Below are 19,255 nucleotides of genomic sequence, written 5' to 3'. Positions count from 1 at the left end.
GTTTTGGCAGAGTGTGGCAGGAGGATTTACAGCACACATTGTCTAGTTTCTTTGGAGACAGGTATCTACCATTTTTCTAGAATGGCCTCTGGAACTATTACTAAAAAAAAAATGTTACCTGGTAGTCTCTAGCTAACAGCTAAATAAGTCCCCCAAGAAGGCTCAGATGTAAGCAGTACAGTGTTGGTGTCCACAGAAGTGGGAAGAAACAGACATGCCAGAAAATGTTAATTAGTTTTAATTCCAAGAATTAAACTTTTTCTTACAGACTCCGAAGATCATGGTACTTCTCGAAACCATTAGGAGGAAGTTTTCTTATTAAGTTCCTCTGAAGTGACCTGAAATGAAGGTAAATTTTGATTTTTACTTGAAGTTTTTTTTATTTTTAAACTACAACAATATGGATAATTATAAACTTTATTTACATTAGCAGCAGTTTTCAGGAAACATTTTATTTCATGATGTTGTGCTCATCATATTCATAGTATCATTTAAACTAGGTCTAACTGTCAATTTTATATTAAAGATATTCTTGGCCCTGGCTGGTTGGCTCAGTGGTAGAGCGTTGGCCCGGTGTATGGATGTGCAGGGTTCGATTCCTAGTCAGGACACACAGGAGAAGTGACCATCTGCTTCTCTACTCTTCCCCCTCTCCTTCTCTGTCTCTTTCTCTGTCTCTTTCTCTCTTCTCCTCCCACAGCCATGGCAGACTTGGTTCAAGGGAGTTGGCCTCGGGTGCTGAGGATGACTCTGTGGCCTTTACCTCAGACGCTAAAAAATGGCTCCATTGCTGAGCAAAGGAGCAACCGGCCAGATGGGCAGATCATCACCCCCTAGTGGGTTTGCCAGGTGGATCCCAGTCAGGGCATGTGTAGGAGTCTTTTTGCCTTCCCTCCTCTCACTAAAATAATAATAATAAATAGATGTAATTAGGTTATAGCACTATAATTCTGACACAAAAATTAAAAAAAATAAAACTGTGAAAAAATTTTTAGTTATGTCCTCCTTTTCTATATTTAGCTAACAAACATGAAAACACATCTCAGTTTTTGGGTGACAATAAAAATAGTGCTTCTCTTTAAAACACATTCAAGAACTTACATAACTATATATTCTTCAATATTTCATTGTTCAAATTCCACTACCTTTACTTCCTTCTAAAATTAGTTATGAAGTGTGGTGATGGCTGGGCTGGGGGAAGTGGAGGAGGGTATGGGGGGGTAAATGGTGACAGACACAGACTTGACTTGGGGGGGTGAACACACAATTCAGAGATGCTGTAGAACTGGGCACCTGACACCTGGCTAATTATGTTAACCGGTGTCTCCCCAATAAAATTCAATTAAAAAATAAATAAAATTCATTATGAAGGAAACTGCTAAATGGGTACATACAAATGAACCATCTTTATTCAATAGGGTCAATTTTAATTTCTAATAAATTATATATAAATATTTTCCCTTGTTTCACAATTTGAAAAGCAGCTTTACACAGACTAGGTTCACTTCATTGTGGTTTCATTGAAAAGGACATTTTTTTTTTTTAAGAAAAGCAATGTAATGTAGTAGTAACAATATAAACAAGCAAAAAACCCTCAAACATTGCAGCGAGGATCCCTTGCACGAATCACACATAATCGTTCCATGTCTGTCTCTTTCTTTAATTGTGGAAGAATGGATTTGGACTAGATTAGCTCTCATAATAGGATATTATTATTACTAACATTTTATAGGATGATGGGATAGATATATGCTCATTGATAAATTATCTGGATATTGTTGACAACTGTGTTTAGATCTTATTATATTTATACTTTGTTAGACACTTTAGAGGATATATTGAAAAACCAAATTTTAGGTCTCCATGGAGTTTATGGCATTTCCTTTTTTTCTGGTATAGAAGATTAGGACCCCAATCACGATATTATAAGAAGAATGCTTGCTGTACTTAGAAGAGACAAGATTGAGGTCCTATGAGGGAACCCAAGAGGAGGACGTTAATTGCACCTGAGTTGGAAGGCTACTCTAGAGGAAGGAGGGATCAGTAAAGGTCTCTTAGATAATTTCTCAGAAATTTTGGTTTTTATTCATTGTGCCTAGGATTTATAGGCTCCTTTTTTCTAAAGGATGGCAAATATTTTCACAAATAGCATTCTCTGTGTTGGCGTAGTGCTCATTGAAATGGAAGGAGTAGGTATTATTATTCACACTCAACAGAACAAACCAAAATACTTTTTAATAGATTCTTGTATTTTAAAATTTAATATTCCAAGTTAGACTCTTCACAAAGTGAAGTGTGTGAGTGAAAGATAACAAATACTGTTTTTATTATTATTGTCAAAGTCAGCTCTCATTTTATAAAGAAAGCTCTTATTATTGGATTATATAGTTTTAATGATTAAATTCCAGGACCTTCAAGTCAGCTTTCAAAGTTAATGTTCAGCAAGTTGGAACAATGCATAAATAACCATATTTCTCTGTTTGTCTCTTTTGCACATTAGCATTTATATGAAACATCTTCAAAAAAATCCCATCTTTAATAAGTATTACTTGGATTATTGGCTTCTTTAATACTTATTTAAGATTAAGTCCATTTCTATGATAGTTCCAACTGAAAATATGAAATGAGCTCAGTAATAAAATTTGATATTTACTCTTCTAATATATTTGCTCTAAAGCCTAGAGTTTCTTTTCTCTGTGGAACTGAACAAACACTGGGATGAGATGTGATGCTGAGTTGATGTTCTCTAGAGAAAAGTAGAAATGGACAACCTGAATCAAGCTGCTCAACCCAAAGTGCAAGAAAATGCTTAAAGAAACCAGCACAAAATAAAATAAAGTGGTACAGCTATCAACTCCTAGGCTTCATTCTCACACTTCCAAATTCCTGTTGGAAATCTCCACTGAGTGACCTGTTAACCTCAAATTGAAAGCAGCATTTAAAATTGGAGTCTTAATCTTCCCCACTTACTATCAGCAGTCTCCCCGTTCCTGCAGTCATTTTGGACCCCTCCTTCACCATGTCATTCATGATCCCTGTTTGGTTCCTATACCAAGGGTTGAAAACTGGTGGTTTTCAGGTCTGCACACATCCCTTTATGTACGTTTTGTATGTGTGTATGTATGTATGTATGAATGAATGAATATATGCACATATGTATGTGTGTACTGATTCAGAAAAGCTTTTTATTCATTGAATTAATAAGAATGCCTTTAGGTGGGACATGTACTTTCTAGTTAGTCATTGCCTTATCTTCTTCCATATCACCAGCTCTCTCCTTACGTTCCTCTTTTACAAAGGTTAGCTGAATTGTTTAAGAATGAAATCAAATTTTATTTGTGAAAAAATAAAGAATGAGATTGGTAACATCAAGGTATTCTGTGGTAGGAATTTTCTAGTAATCTGATATAAGCCATGGGAATAATAATATTTTTCTTTGAAAATAGAGTAAAATCACCTGACCTGTGGTGGCACAGTGGATAAAGCGTCGACCTGGTAACGCTGAGGTCGCCAGTTCGAAGCCCTGGGCTTGCCTGATCAAGGCACATATGAGTTGATGCTTCCTGCTCCTCCCCCTTCTCTCTCTCTCTCTGCTCTCTAAAATGAATAAATAAAGTCTTAAAAAATAAAAATAAAAACAACATAGAGTAAAATCATCATACATATAATCCAGCCACTGCAGTCAGAATTTAAATCATGGGAACTCTCTGTAGGACCTCAGACTTTGGTGTAAGGGGATTATTATTTTTCTTTCCCATAAGACTAATAACTATTAAAAAGAGCTTTGGTGAATTGAGGCTAGGATAGAATGCTATCCTTAGTTTTGGTGGGAATGTTGTGGTTTAACCTGCCTGGTGTTCTCAGTTCATTATCAATTTGGGTAGACTCCTTAGGTGACTATTAATTAGGTAAATTCCCCAGATCCTTTTAATTTGATGGTACCACTGACCCCACAGCTATTCCTCATCTCTTATTTGGGCCTAGCATATGAGTTGCTGTGTTAATGTGGTGTGGTCTGAAAAAGGCAGGACGTGCCAACATTTATAAATTTAACAATTACTCCTATTTTGTCCTCATGAACCCAAAAGTCAGAGCCATAAGTTACTAAAACATTGGATAAAACAAAACAAAACAAAACAAAAAAACCTCAGCAAACATATTGGATTAAAATATCTGTTTTATCACAGATTTCTTTGAAAGCTTCAGCCAAATATGTGTTATTTGTGTTGCTGAAGTTTGTTTAAAATAGTACTATAGTGACAAAACACTTATTATGAGGATTTACTTTTTTACATATGTAAGTATGAGTTACTTAGAAAAAAAATTCATCAAGATCTCTGAGTCAAATGGGATACAGAAAAATTAGATTTTAAATGTGAAGTTCTGGGAATATTTTATATTCAATTTATTTTACTTGTTTCCTTTTTAATCTATGCATAAGAATATATTAAAATTTATGTTCAGTAAAGTCTAAAAGAGTTCTTTCAATACATCAAGTAAAAACTCAATAAAATAAGAAAGCTCTATATAATAGTTTAATTGGCAGCTTTTTTTTTTTAGTAACACATACAATTGATAGCAGCATTTGTTTAGATGAGATATGGTGACACTATTACTTCATATTATTGTTAGGAGGGACTAAAGTTAGTAGGTTGAATAATTTTGACTGGGGGTAGCATTAATAAATGCAAAATAAGTATCAATAATCATAATCGACCGTGGAGCAAAGACATTATTTTTAAAGAAAAGTGCATTATTAACAACGACAAGGCCTTGATTCCGATAGTTTTACAGGTGATATTATGGCTGTCAAGTTGAAGCCCTTCTTCTCTACTTACATTGAAACCACATTTGAAGAAACTGATGGGACAGCTCGCAATTCAGTCTCATCGCAGTTAAACTCCAAACCTCGGCAAACACATTCCGTGGGCACCGAACTGAGCCCTGATCAAGAGGACGCAGTGAGGCGAGAGGACAGCGAGGGACCAGGAGAAGGAAGGTAGTGAAAAGAAAGACACGAAAATTATTTAGTATAAAATTATAGCATGTCTTTCCGGAGCAATGTGGGCAGTGCTTTAAATTAAGGTTCCAAAGTTTGCTTTTAATTTAACATTAAAATAGTATTAGAACATTAAGGTATGAACATATGCAGATTTAAATAGCAGACTGCAAGCCTCCATTTCTTTCTTCTTTTTTTTCTTTTTTTGCAAATGCATGAAGTCATCTGTTCTTACCTTGGGAGAGAAGCTATGTCTGAGGGTGATATGACAGTGTGTGACGGGTCTTACTGTCCACATTAAAGCTGCTGCTTAAGAATAAAGTATTTACTGATGGCATAATCATTACTTTAATGGAGAACTAAATCATTTTTAACTATCAGGAAAGGGAAGAAGTAAATACTGAGCTATATATAGTGTTGGTAGATTCTTTTATTCTGAAAAATTCAGGAGTTTCTCAAAGGATTTTTTTTTCCAAAGGATTTTTAACCAACCTTTTGGCTTTTGCAGGGATGGAAGAAAGTCTAAAACACCATTTACAGGAGCGGACATATTTTTATACAAAGCTATTCTATTTTCATTAGTTGGTGTTAGAAAGAGGGAGAATGGGATCTAGGCCTTTGGACTTCACGTGGGGCTAGAGTGATAACCTGAAAGATGTGATCCAATACTTCTAATGTCTATGACAGACTAGCAATAATGTGTTCATAAAGCTAAACAGTAAAATTGGATTATTATTAGGCATAATAAATCAAGTCTGATTCCTGCCTCTGTGGGGAGTCGACAACTATTGAGAGCATGGGGAGTGCTTCCTCATTACATTTACTTTGAAGCCCTGAACTGTATAGCAGAGATTACAGACTCAAATGTCTACAGAGAGCAGGCAAAGCAGGTGTGGAAAGTGACCAGATATCCCCGTGGAACAGCATTTCCTAACTGTTGCCATATTAGGATAGGAGCATATATAGCTAAGTCAACCAGCTCCCTTGAAGATGCCAGAAATACAGTGTTTTCTATAAAATTATAGAAATTTAACTTTAAAAATTATAACAGCTAACATTTTAAAAGATCATAGGATGAACAAGAATTTCTATGAGAATTTCCTGCTTGCAGGCTTCCAGGTTTGACTTTTACAATAAAGTGTCGGGCCTGGTTAGTACTTGGATGGGAGACTTTTACAATAAAGCTTCCAGCGTGTAGACATGTGCCTTACTGGCAAAGTAGAGTTTCCCGTGATGACGCTGGTGGATGACTGCTCACGGCACAATTGGCCACAGCCTTTGAGACAGCAATGGTTTTCCTTTGCTCAGATATAGGGTGACAGGTATTCTTCCTCTCTTCCCAAATAACTACAGACAGACACCTTTACAAGATTGTGAGAGATCAAGTTAGTAACTTAGGTTTTGTGTTTTCTTGTAAACAGTGTCTCTGCCAAGAACTTTTATCATGGTAGTTTTATCATGGTAGTAAGCGTTTAGGTTATGGGCCTCTGAAAACGGATTCTGTCTTGAAGTAAAGGCTATCCTAACCTGAGGGTGTTTATGTTGTGGGGCAGTGAGGGTTTGGCAGGAAGATAAAGGTGCTGGGAGGGAGAGTAAGAAGGGTAGTGAAATTAGCATTTATTCCAGTGTGTTTTTTTTCTGTTTTAATACTGAGTTAAAAAAATCCATACACGCTGATTACAGGATACCTACAATGGGAAAAAATAAAAAACAACACCTAAATATCTAACAACAAAAGAATGATTAAGCAAATTATGCCACTTAAAAACATATGTTATAAGCCCTGGCAGGTTGGCTCAGTGGTAGAGCGTCAGCCTGGCGTGCAGAAGTCCCGGGTTCGATTCCCGGCCAGGGCACACAGGAGAAGCACCCATCTGCTTCTCCACCCCTCCCCCTCTCCTTCCTCTCTGTCTCTCTCTTCCCCTGCCGCAGCTGAGGCTCCATTGGAGCAAAGATGGCCCGGGCGCTGGGGATAGCTCCTTGGCCTCTGCCCCAGGCGCTAGAGTGGCTCTGGTCACGGCAGAGCGACGCCCCGGAGGGGCAGAGCATCTCCCCCTGGTGGGCGTGCTGGGTGGATCCCGGTCGGGTGCATGCGGGAGTCTGACTGTCTCTCCCTGTTTCTAGCTTCAGAAAAATACAACCCCCCCCCAAAAAAAAACATGTTATAGTATATTTTAAAAAGGTTTATAATAACAACCTATTATATACTTATAGGAATATAAGCATGTGTTGCTTTTAGGTTATGCTGAAATGCTAATTGAAAATATAATAATAATGGTTTGTACAGGAAATATCAACTATGTTAAAATAAAAAAGAATGACTTATGCACCTGCTCATTAGTACTGGTAGCTTCTGAGTAGTGAAATTATGAATAATTCTTTCTAATAAAGAATTCTTTCCAAATCTCTGTACTTTCCAAATCCCTCAAATTTAAAGTTTATGAATATATTAGTTAATGGTAGGTATACTTTCTGTAATACTGTTCTTGAGAGGTGACTATAAATGGGAATTTCTCACATTCATTTCTTCAGCTACAAAAGATTACAATCCATTCTCAGTTTAATTTCTAATACATCCTTATAATAATCTCATTCAGATAAAGTGGCACAATAGGAACCTTCATTCAAGTACCACTCCCAGATTTTACACTACACTTGCTATCCCATTTTTATGTTGCTTTTAAGTTTCAGAAAGATATTTAATTATTACCACCTCTCCTTGAATTGTAATTGTCTCTAAAAAACTAATTAAAAATTATATATTTGTTATTTACTAAGTATGATACAAAACTGTATTTTTGATACATCATTTATTGCATAGCTCAATTCCTGTTGTGTAATTATACTTGTGACAAATTTCTCTCAGAGTTCAGGATTAGGGAAAAATTTCTCTTGCTGACTTAATCTGTTTTCCTCCCATTTGTTTTTACTTTATAATCTAGACTATGAAAGTTACACAGCCCATTTTTCCTATTTTTTTTTTTAATTTAGAAAATTAAAGTTAACAGGGTGACATTGATCATCAAAAGTACACAGATTTTGGGCAAACATCTCCACATCATTTGGACAGTTGATTATGTTGTATACCCATCACCCAAAGTCAGATCACCCTCAGTCACCTTATATTTGTCCCTCTTTATACTCTTCCCAATATTTCTCCATCTTTGACCTAAAACTTATAAAATTAAGAACTAAGCCTTGAATGCAGCTACCGAACTTTTTCTCAGTGAAGATTTCCTTACTTTTCATTTTTATTCCCTTTCCCATTCACCATTGAATTTTTGCCTTTTTTGTTGTTAAATGTTATAAGTCTGTTAGTAGCCATACTTTTTAATTTTTTAAAAATTATTTATTTATTTATTTATTTTACAGGGACAGAGAGAAAGTCAGATAGAGGGATAGATAGGAACAGACAGGAATGGAGAGAGATGAGAAACATCAATCATCAGTTTTTCATTGCGACACCTTAGTTGTTCATCGATTGCTTTCTCATATGTGCCTTGACTGCAGGCCTTCAGTAGACTGAGTGACCCCTTGCTCGAGCCAGCGACCTTGGGTCTAAGCTGGTGAGCTTTTTGCTCAAACCAGATGAGCCCGCGCTCAAGCTGGTGACCTCAGGGTCTTGAACCTGAGTCCTCCGCATCCCAGTCCGATGCTCTATCTATTGTGCCACCGCCTGGTCAGGCTGTTAGTAGCCATATTTTTAATATGAATTGTCTAAAATCCTTTTGAAAATAGGTGAGATATAAAAAGATTTAATTAGAATTTAAGGAATGAAAAGTTATTATATATCTGGAGCATTTCCTCAATCTGTTGAGATTTTGCTGCTGTCAATTGTCATCAGTTTGGCTCAACTAAACTCATAAAAAAACTTTTTTAATGAAAAGTATATGGCCTGACCTGTGGTGGCGCAGTGGATAAAGCGTCGACCTGGAAATGCTGAGGTCGCCGGTTCGAAACCCTGGGCTTGCCTGGTCAAGGCACATATGGGAGCTGATGCTTCCAGCTCCTCCCCCCTTCTCTCTCTCTGTCTCTCCTCTCTATCTCTCTCTCTCTCCCTCCCTCCCTCCCTGTCTCTCCCTCTCCTCTCTAAAATGAATAAAAAATAAATAAATAAATAAAAGATTTAAAAACAAAAAACAAGGTAAAAAAAAAAAGTATATATAATAAAAAGAAAATAAAAACTATGTTTTGAGATAATGTGGCTTAATCCATTAATTGTTTTCATCATGTTAGCAGTTAAATTATACCTGTTAACTTTTTTCTTTCCCCAAAGCTTTTAGCTTTTCAACGATCAAGTAATTTGGTCTTCATACTCTGGGAAAAGTGAGGCTGAGACAGATTGTGGAGTAACCTGTGAGACTTATAGGAACCATGTACAGCCCCTTAAACTGGGGATTATTAGTAGTTTTTATTAATCTTATTTGAGTACTAAAAATATTAAAAACTAAAAAAATCTATAATTTACAATTTGCGATAGAACATAACAAAAACAAATAAAGGACTCCACCCCTCTCCCCAACCCCTGCTTTTAAACTAAAGTTTTGAAAAGCTAGGATCAAAATGATAATTCCAAAGCACAAATTTACATTTGCACAATTTATTAGAACAGACTAAATTTATTTAAAAGGAATTATTTACATAGATATTCCCAATCTAAAGTGTTATAGACTTAATGGTTAGGGTTATACCCTCTGACACCCCTCCAGTGTTTATGTAAGTATTTGATATATCACTAAACATAGTAGGTTATAACTAATAAGGCTTTTTTTGGTAGCTCTAAAGTATAGTTTATCCCTCAGAAGATCTTTCAAAATCCATACATTTTGTATGCTCTTCAATTTCACAATTTTCTTTGTATCAGAGTTTATAGTGACTGTAAAAAGGAGACATATAAAATGGAAACCTTCATGGACAGTAATTTTGTTTACAACAATACCTAACATGATTTATTACGTTTACACTTAAGATCCCTGAGTCATTTTTAAATAAAATTCTCACACTAAGACTGCATGTCTAATAGAGCTTGCAACGGGAAAACTATAACTAACTTTTTTTAAATGTTGGATCCAATTTTTAAAGACACAGTGTTCTCTTATAAACTCATAGAAACAGAGACTCAACCCCTTTGATTACTCACGGCATTTCGGTGTTTCTAACTCAAAGAGATACGGGAAAGTCGTTCTGTTGTAATTGAAAACATGTTTCTCAAATTGCACAGGCCATCCACTGGTGTCTTCTAAAATAAAGTCAGAGAGTAGAAAAGTTCAAGAAAACAAAAATTCTGGTGTGTTGGAGAAAACAGGTTTTCACTTTAAAATAAATGAATGATTCTCAAACTTAGTGAGATAAACATTATCTGGGAGCTTGTTACAAAGAGAGTTTCGGGGTCCCCCTTCTACAGATACTGATTTCATATGTCTGAGATGAGTCTCCTAGTCTCCGTTCTTCACAGGCACTCTAGGTGAAAGTAGTGTTTGGCAACTATTGTTTGGACCATAGTTTAACAAACAGCACTTTTAATGTATTAAAACATAACACATAACACTGTTCTTGGCATATTAATTATAACCCCTCTGTCTTCAATATAAAAACTGATGTTGGAGATTATTAACCTGGATACATGGTCATGACAGTTAAATTTAAAATGAAGGAAAACTATATGAGTTGTCGAGAGGCAAATGCATGTGGATATTGACTCATCAAAAGGATAGATGATGAGAGACACGACAGTTGTATTATACAGCTGATTGTACTGCTGGAACAGACCTGTGGTGGATACTATAGATTCACTCACTCAGCTTCCATTCAACTCCCCCTTCCCTGGTGTGCACCTGTAGAGCAAAGACTAAAAAGCTTACAACTTTCATATCTGTATAAACAGGATTTGGGGTGTATGCACATGTATTTTGGTTAGGAGAAGAGAAAAAGAAGTCCTTTTCCTTTATGTAAGTATTTGATATATCACTAAACATAGTAGGTTATAACTAATAAGACTTTTTTTTGTAGCTCTAAAGTATAGTTTATCCCTCAGGGGTTGGAAAAAAAGACATTGTGTAAGATGCAGTTGTAGCCCAGCAGGGAAGTTCAGGTGTTGCCAGCATTGTGTGTGTCAAGAGGCAGTGGTGTTGATGGGAGGGGCAGAGGATGAGTGCTGTCTCAGATTCTGGATTGCAGCTATGGTGGCGTGCTCTTGGATTTAATGGCACCAATGGGGCCTAGCTGATTCTCAACTTTCCAGCCCTTATGAAATGATAGATACAGAGACTGACTGAATTATTGGATTAAAATATGACTTCAATGACAGTATATATTTGGTTAGCTTGAGGAGCTCAAGTGGAATCTTGTGAATGAGAACAAAGTAATATATCTTTTCTGAATACATGAGTTTCAGTGGAGTTTAGTTTTGTGGTCTTTCTACAGGAATGTTGGCAACATTTTTCAGCATTTCTCCTACTTCTCCCTTATGGGCTTTGGGGAGAGTCAAGAGTCTCACAAAGTGTTTTGCTCTACTGGGCTCCAGAACCATCTACATATTTCCCCATATATAAGACGCTCCCATGTATAAGATGCACCTTAATTTTGGGGCCTGAATTTTGAAAAAAATATATTACATAAAGTTATTAAACTCGAGTTTTATTCATCATAAAATTCATACAATTCCTCATCACTGTGAAAACTCCTATCCATTAGCTTGTCCTCATCTGTGTCTGATGACGAAACACTGTCTTCAACAATGAGCACCAAAACAAGCGCGAAAAAAGCAGGAAATGCAAGTAAAAAATCTACAGCCACTGTATAAGATGCACCCAGTTTTTAGACCCCAAAATTTTTGAAAAAAGGTGTGTCTTATACATGGGGAAATATGGTATTTGTTTCTACGCTCTCAGGTTTTGAAGTTTATGACATTAAATTGTCTCCTTTTCATAGTTTGGCTGAGTTTGTTGAGTTTTTGGCAAGATTTTACTTTTAAAAACTTGGTTCTTATCTTTACATATAGAAAAACAAAAATTTTGTGAGAGATTTTCAATCTCCCATTTTAATAGAGAAATTAAATATTAGCATTTGGTACTGAGAGAACTAATATTTAGCAAATACCTACTAACCTGTCCTGGGGACTTTATTTCATCCTTGTAATTACTCTATTTGGTCATCATTGTCATCTCCATTTAAAAATTAAAAAACTGATTCTGAGAAGTTTAAGTGATTCCCTAAGAAACAGAATTAGTTAAAATAACAAAAGAATTAGAACAATTATATTATTTGTTTTCTAGGCCAAAGAAATTAGTTTATATTCTATCTGTAGAACATGTCCAACTTTTGTGTGACATTAGGTTTAAATATTTAATTACTACTATTTGTTTTCTATTTTCCTCTTGTCTGTTTCATTTCTATTACTGAGGTTCTTACATCAGAATTATGTGACTTATACAAAAGTGCATTTAAACATCAAGCAAGTGATTCCAAACTGGAATTTAAGTTCATCATTATTGTTATTGATGGAATCGTAATTGAAAGTATCGTAAGTCAGTAAGGTACTACTAAGAAAACAATTTAAAAAAATTTTCAGCGCTGGCGAGTTGGCTTAGTGGTACAGCGTCAGCCCTGCGTGTGGAAGTCTTGGGTTCAATTCTGGCCATGGCACACAGGAGAAGCGCCCATCTGCTTCTCCACCCTTCCCTCTCTCCTTTCTTTCTATCTCTCTCTCCCTCCTGCAGACAAGGCTCCACTGGAGCAAAGTTGGCCCAGGCGCTGAGGATGGCTCCATGGCCTCCACCTCAGGTGCTAAAATGGCTTCAGTTGCATCGGAGCAAAGGGTCCAGATAGGCAAAGCATTGCCCCCTGGTGGGCATGCCGAGTGGGTCCCGGCCAGGTGCATGCGGGAGTCTGTCTCTTTGCTTTCCTGCTTCTCACTTCAGAAAAAATACAAAATATATATATACAAATAAATTAATCTTCATATTAATGTTATAAATATTTATATGTTGATAAATGTTTTAAAATAAAATATGTGGGTAAGATATGCGGTAGCATTTGGCTCTGGCTATGTCGAGGCGTTGATTGTTTTTATAAATAATCTTTTTGCAAATCTACAGAGTAAGGGTGAAAAGTGAGTTTGCAGGTGTCTGAGGCCTTAACCTTGCAGGTGGCTCTTTGTAGGAGTTGAAGGTGCTCATGTTCATGTTCATATTCCTGACACATAGGCCCAGACCTCAGGAAACAGCACACGGAATCAGGTGAGTTGATCGCATTCCATAGCGCAGGGCTGTTTCTGTGGGTAGGGCTTCACAGCCGCTGTGAGATTCATAAGATGGGGAGGTTGGGTGACCGCCAGAGATGCTGATTTATCTCTTACTCTGTTTTTTTTTAACAGGACTGTATTTAACTAAACTTTTACGAATGAACTATTTCAATTTGCTGCATTTTTACCAGTAATGCTAGTGTGGTGCTAAATTAAAATCATGGGCTTTATGTTCTTTTCTAACCCTTTGTACCCCTACCATCAACTAACTTTCTTGTTCTTCTATTTTAAGGTTTTCACTATATGTGGCCTTAGTTGAAACATTTTAGTCTGACAAATTCAAATGAGGTAGTAGTTATTTATATTGTTTTTCTTCTCTCTCTTAAGCTTCCTCTTTGTTCACCCTTTGTACCTCATTGGATCTTATGCCCTCTCCCCCCAATTAAAAAAGAGGGAAAGAGGAGAACAGAGGTGATGGCAGAGGGAAGTGGGGACGTACATTTAGAATGCAGAAACAGGACAAACCTGCTGATATTTCCCCAAGTCACAGCATATATTGTGTGTGGAGATTGAAGCAACATCGTCAAACAAATAAGCTTTTTAGTATTAGTATTTACCTTCCTCTCTGCATTCCCAAAACATTTTGTTCCTCCCACAAGAAGAAGGGAATATAGGACACAGGAAATGTAGCCAAAATTAAAAAGTTGGAAGCCTAGTGTTTTTTAAGAAAACAGCTTTTGGTATATGTGGTTCTATATTTTAAATCCTGTATCCTTTATATTTTAAGAATGTATGGGGCAATGAGCAGAATGGTTTTTCACACTTTAGTAATAACCCCACTGAAATTTGATTCTTTGATTGTTTTTGAGACATCATAGATTGTTGTAAGGTGCCAAAAGCTACAGAATTAATATTAATATTTTAAGAAGTTTAAAGAACATTTTATTGGTTTAGGTTAGGCGTGCAGAAAGATTTTGTAAGCATGATTTCTGTACTTGTGTGATTAGCATAAAACCACTGTGGCCGATGGCACTGTGTTGTAAATGCAGAAGAGGAAGGAGACTTGGATTTTCTGATGTTCCGCCATACCTATGGGGGAAGGGTGAATAGCTAGCCAGGCACAGGAAGAAAAAGATTAAATTAAATTTTTTCTTATACTGATGAACCATTTACAGGCATATGTCCCTATGGAAACCACCCCTCCCCTCCTGAAAGCATGTAGTTAATGTATGCATCTCTAAACAAAAGGTATAAACTTATGCCATGATGTCAGGTTTTTCCCCCCTACCATGTATAATTAGGAGTATGTAAACAGCCCCTGAACTATTTTTAGGGTCTGCACTATTTGAGTCTGTTGCCCTGTGTCAGCCATATGCGACTGGTATATTTAATAAATTGCCTCCTTTAATAAAACTTTTCAAAAACTTATTTGGACTACATGACTCTACTAAAACCTGCGGAATTGTGGATTGGGTACTTTACAACAAGATAAGTATCAAGAGCACTATACTAAGAGAATATTGTTAGGGGGATTGTTTTCCAGTACTTATTGGCAGTACTGTATGAATAGCTTTGTTAAAAATATATACATTTACTAAAGTTTTCTTGTTTTTTTTTTAGCTAAAAATGAATGTAATAGATCTGTAACTAAAAACTGATGATATAGATCAAGAAAAATCTGGTCTTGCATGCTACATGAACTTAATAGATATTTGCTAATTGAATGAATGACTCAATGAATAGATGAATGATGAGGTTATGTCCTCAAAGATAGAGAAAATTCAGTTTCTCTAATGCTACAATAAACTGTGGGAACCTGGCTACCTATCAAAAATACAGGTTTTCAGGCTCCTTTACTGGAGATTCTGACTTATGTGGTAAGTACAGAGCCATGAGTATCTATTTTTCATAAATGCCCCAGGTGAGTCTTAGAGATTTCGAAGAACTGCATTACGAGATTCACCCCAGTCAGTCTTCTCATGTTGTAGTGGAGGAGAGCTAGCTTTAGAAATGGAAAAATTCTGCCAATCAGAAGAAACATATTTCTTTGCTTTAGCAGAGTTGCTGATTATTAACTGTCAGGTGGTCCAAATCACTCAAATAAAATGAACAGAAGTGGTCCCTAATTTAAAGGCACTTTGCTTATTCCTCTTAATACACTTACTGTAAGTTTCACACTATGCTCATTTATATTGTAGCGTATCTCCTTATGACAATATGGTAGGAAATAAAGTTCTTAACCCATGTATTTTTTATATGTCTCAGTGACCTCTTAGATACTTTTAATTTATTGTTAAAATGTGGCTCTTGGCCTGACCTGTGGTGGTGCAGTGGATAAAGCGTTGACCTGGAAATGCTGAGGTCGCCAGTTCAAAACCCTGGGCTTGCCTGGTCAAGGCACATATGGGAGTTGATGCTTCCAGCTCCTCCCCCCCTTCTCTCTCTCTGTCTCTCCCTCTCCTCTCTAAAATGAATAAATAAATTAAAAAAATTTAAAAAAAGAAAAAAAAAGGAAAAGAATATTGCTGTTAAAATGTGGCTCTTCCTGGCACTCATGAAGTGTGTAAAGTATATGAAATACAAAAACATTATTTACACCAAGTATTAGTTATAATTTAGTTTTATGAAAAAAAGTGGGTTAGACTTTAGAATTTGAATTCTGGACAGTGCATCTCCCTCTCCTGTGTTCTCAGATTCGCCTCATGTTGTCATGGGAGGGGAGGCTGGTTCCACGGGATGGAAATGGGAAAGCCCAAGTTTCCTGAATATACTGTTTTGTTGTGGTTCTATATTAGGCTTTTCTAAGATAGTTTCCCAGGATTCTCCTTGAGAAGAGAGTTCTGCAGTAAAATATGTTTGAAAAACACTGTATTTTATCCTGCCCACTTGGAATTAATAATACTTGCTAGTCGGATGATAGGAGAACTCAGGCAGTATAGAAATATCTCTAATTTTGTTTAATAAGGTGACCAATCATCCTCCTTTAGGGAAGACAGTCCTTCTTTTGTAAGTTCCATCCTCCCTTGAAAAGTGTTTTCCTTTTTGATACTGGAAGACTAATCTGTAAATGTCCATATTTGAGCCATGCAGAGTCGATCCACTGCGTGTGATGTGAGATATTTGTATCTAAATGAGTACATTTTTCTTACAATTATTATTAAAAATTAATAGGTATGTAAGCATAATTACAATATAAAATATTACAAATGTTTTTTATTATGCATTTATCATATTATAATGTATTATTTTATTTATTTATTTATTTTTATTTTTTTTACAGGGACAGAGAGAGAAAGTCAGAGAGAGGGATAGATCGGGACAGAAAGACAGGAACGGAGAGAGATGAGAAGCATCAATCATCAGTTTTTTGTTGCAACACCTTAGTTGTTCATTGATTGCTTTCTCATATGTACCTTGACCATGGGCCTTCAGCAGACCAAGTAACTCCTTGCTTGAGCCAGTAACATTGGGTCCAAGCTGATGAGCTTTTTTTTTTTTTTTTTTTTTTTTTTTGCTCAAACCAGATGAGCCCATGCTCAAGCTGGCAACCTCGGGGTCTCGAACCTGGGTCCTTGGCATCCCAGTCCGACGCTCTATCCACTGAGCCACCGCCTGGTCAGGCATATTATAGTGTATTATTGTTGCAGTGAATAAAATGTCTTTTATTTATGATATTGTTTTCTTCAATTTATTTTTGCCCTCCTTTTCATTGTAAAAAAGTTGGTCACCTTATTTTAATAGGATGCCATGCAGGTTGAAAAGTGCTTGCTTTTTGCAAATTTCAATGCGTAGATTCTGGGCCAGCAGTATCAGCATTTCTTGTGATCTTCAAATACAGACAAATCCTTGGACTCCCTTCTAGTAGCTCTGAATCAGAAACTGTGTAAATGGGGCTCAGCAGCCTGTACTTTATACCAAGCCCTTCAGCTGACCTGATGCCTGCTAGTGTTTGAAAACCACTGCTGGACTAATGAATCAACTTTCTAGGTGTTTTGAAATAGGTGATAAAATTGTTTGCATTGCGAAGTGAATCACTTCCGAACTTTAACAGGTATGATATCTGTTTGGAGTGTCTATTAAAATGCAGGTTTCTGGGCTCCTCGTTTACCTACTAGATCAGCGTTTCCAAGGATGGGGCTTGTGAATCGGCACCTTCCACCAGCTCCCAGGGGACTCAGCTGCAGCTTGTCCTCACAGTAAGTGTCCTAAATGCTCCATAGAGACTCAGAAGCCACTCCCAGTTTCCCTTGATGTTTAGATTTTGAATAATCAAAAGTGGAGCAACTTGTGCTTCTGTCAGATAGGAGGCCAGAACAAAGGAGGGTGAGGTGATACTCTGTGCTAAATGGTCTTTTATTTAAATGAAGATATAAATGCTACCCTTACACTGTGTACATGCTTACTGATGGATGAATGAATGAATGAATGAATAGGTGGTTAATCTACAAGTATGAGTTTATGAAAAGCAGAGCATTCCTGATTCTAAGATTTTACTCAATTCTCAGCATCCATTTTTGGGACACAGTAGAGCATCTTTCTCAGAAAGTAATAATCCCCAATGGCCCTGGGCCATTGGAATACACCTCTGGATGCAGCCTGACCAGGCAGAGCAATTCATCAAACTAGCGTGGAATGTCTTTGAATTGGAATGAAAACAGCAGTCTGCCAGACAGAATGCATTTGCCTCTTTTTGGACTCTTAATATCTTTGGCGATAACTCTTTGCAGAAATTAAGGTTGTGACATTGTCCTGAGCTTATTTTAAAAAAAACTGAGGCCACTAAGAAACTACTTTGTGTCTTATCTAGTAAAAAGTACCTTGAGATGAAAAATCTTTGTGGAGTTAAACCAGACATCATTTAAGCTTTGTTAGATAAAAACATAAACATATCTGAAGTAAAAACTTGGCTTGTATTTATAGAAAAGTCAGGGGCTCAGCTACTTAAATATTTCAATTGCTATTTTGAGAATAATAAGTAGAAAACCAATCATTTTTGAACATACTATTGTTGTAAAGTACCCGTACCTCAATTCCGCGGGTTTACGTAGAGACACCAAGTCCAGATGAATTTTAAGGAGTTTTATTAAAGGAGATTTATTAAATATGCCGGCCACATATTACTAACACGGGCATTCGCAGACCCAAATAGTGTGTGTCTGGGTCCAGCCCTTGTGGCAAGTTATATACCTTTGTTCACACACACACAGGTTGGCAGGAAAAAGAGGAGGGGGACAGGACATAACTCATTAGCAAGCTTACAACATTTGTCTACAGGACTCATAAAAAACATTTCTACACATCAAAACCTACAAGGTAACACAATAGCAAAAATGTTATTCCACATATTAAAAGATATTCCTAAATTTTCTAGTGTTCATTTGCCATTCATTTGTTTAGAGATATATATACATTAATTATATGCATTCAGGAGGGGAGGGGTAGTTTCCATGGCGCTAGGGGATAAATACCTGCAAATGGCTCATCAAATAAGAAAAGATTTTTTCAATCTCTCCCTTCTTGCTCCTGGCTAGCTATTTACCTGCTTCCTTACAGGCCTGTGGGGAAGGGAGGGAATCTAAATCTCCTTCCCCTCTTCATTTACAATACAATGCTATCTGCCATCCTGACTTGGTGCAAATTACACAAGCATAAAAACCATATCTACAAAATCTCTCTGCATGCCTAGCCCAAATTAATAAAATGTTCTTTAAGCTTCCTAGTAGAAGGGAGCCTCCTACACAGTACGGTTCTGCAAGCCAGGAAACTTTCACATTTCTTTCCCTAAAATATTAATATTAGTTTTGTAGCTTTTTGGTACCTTACTACACCATGTGTGGTTGTTTATTACCACACATATTTATGACCCATGTTACTTTTCCTCCTGTGTTTTTAACCTTAAAAAAAAAGACAAACCATCATCTTTAATGGAGTAGTCTAAAATGAGAACAGCCCGCCCTGGCTGGGACAAGAGATGTGGATCAGGGAGGGAAAGTGGAAGGGTTTTCTTTCCCTTC

At 36.6% G+C, this 19,255-nt stretch overlaps 1 protein-coding gene across 1 annotated transcript in view; it reads right to left on the bottom strand.

Annotated features, from left to right (window-relative positions):
* RXFP1 (relaxin family peptide receptor 1) overlaps positions 1 to 19,255 on the bottom strand; it is a 133,942-nt gene that overhangs the window by 37,697 nt on the left and 76,990 nt on the right. The window contains exons 6-8 of the mRNA XM_066252689.1: positions 10,140 to 10,238; positions 4,839 to 4,944; positions 267 to 338 (exon numbers count right to left, since the gene is read on the bottom strand). Coding sequence (XP_066108786.1) covers positions 267 to 338; positions 4,839 to 4,944; positions 10,140 to 10,238 — 277 coding nt within the window. The remainder of the gene's footprint in view (positions 1 to 266; positions 339 to 4,838; positions 4,945 to 10,139; positions 10,239 to 19,255) is intronic.

Source organism: Saccopteryx bilineata, chromosome 1 (genome assembly GCF_036850765.1).
Source record: "Saccopteryx bilineata isolate mSacBil1 chromosome 1, mSacBil1_pri_phased_curated, whole genome shotgun sequence".
NCBI lineage: Eukaryota > Metazoa > Chordata > Mammalia > Chiroptera > Emballonuridae > Saccopteryx > Saccopteryx bilineata.
The sequence above is the reverse complement of the archived record's forward strand: the minus strand, read 5'-3'. Positions and strand labels throughout refer to the sequence as shown.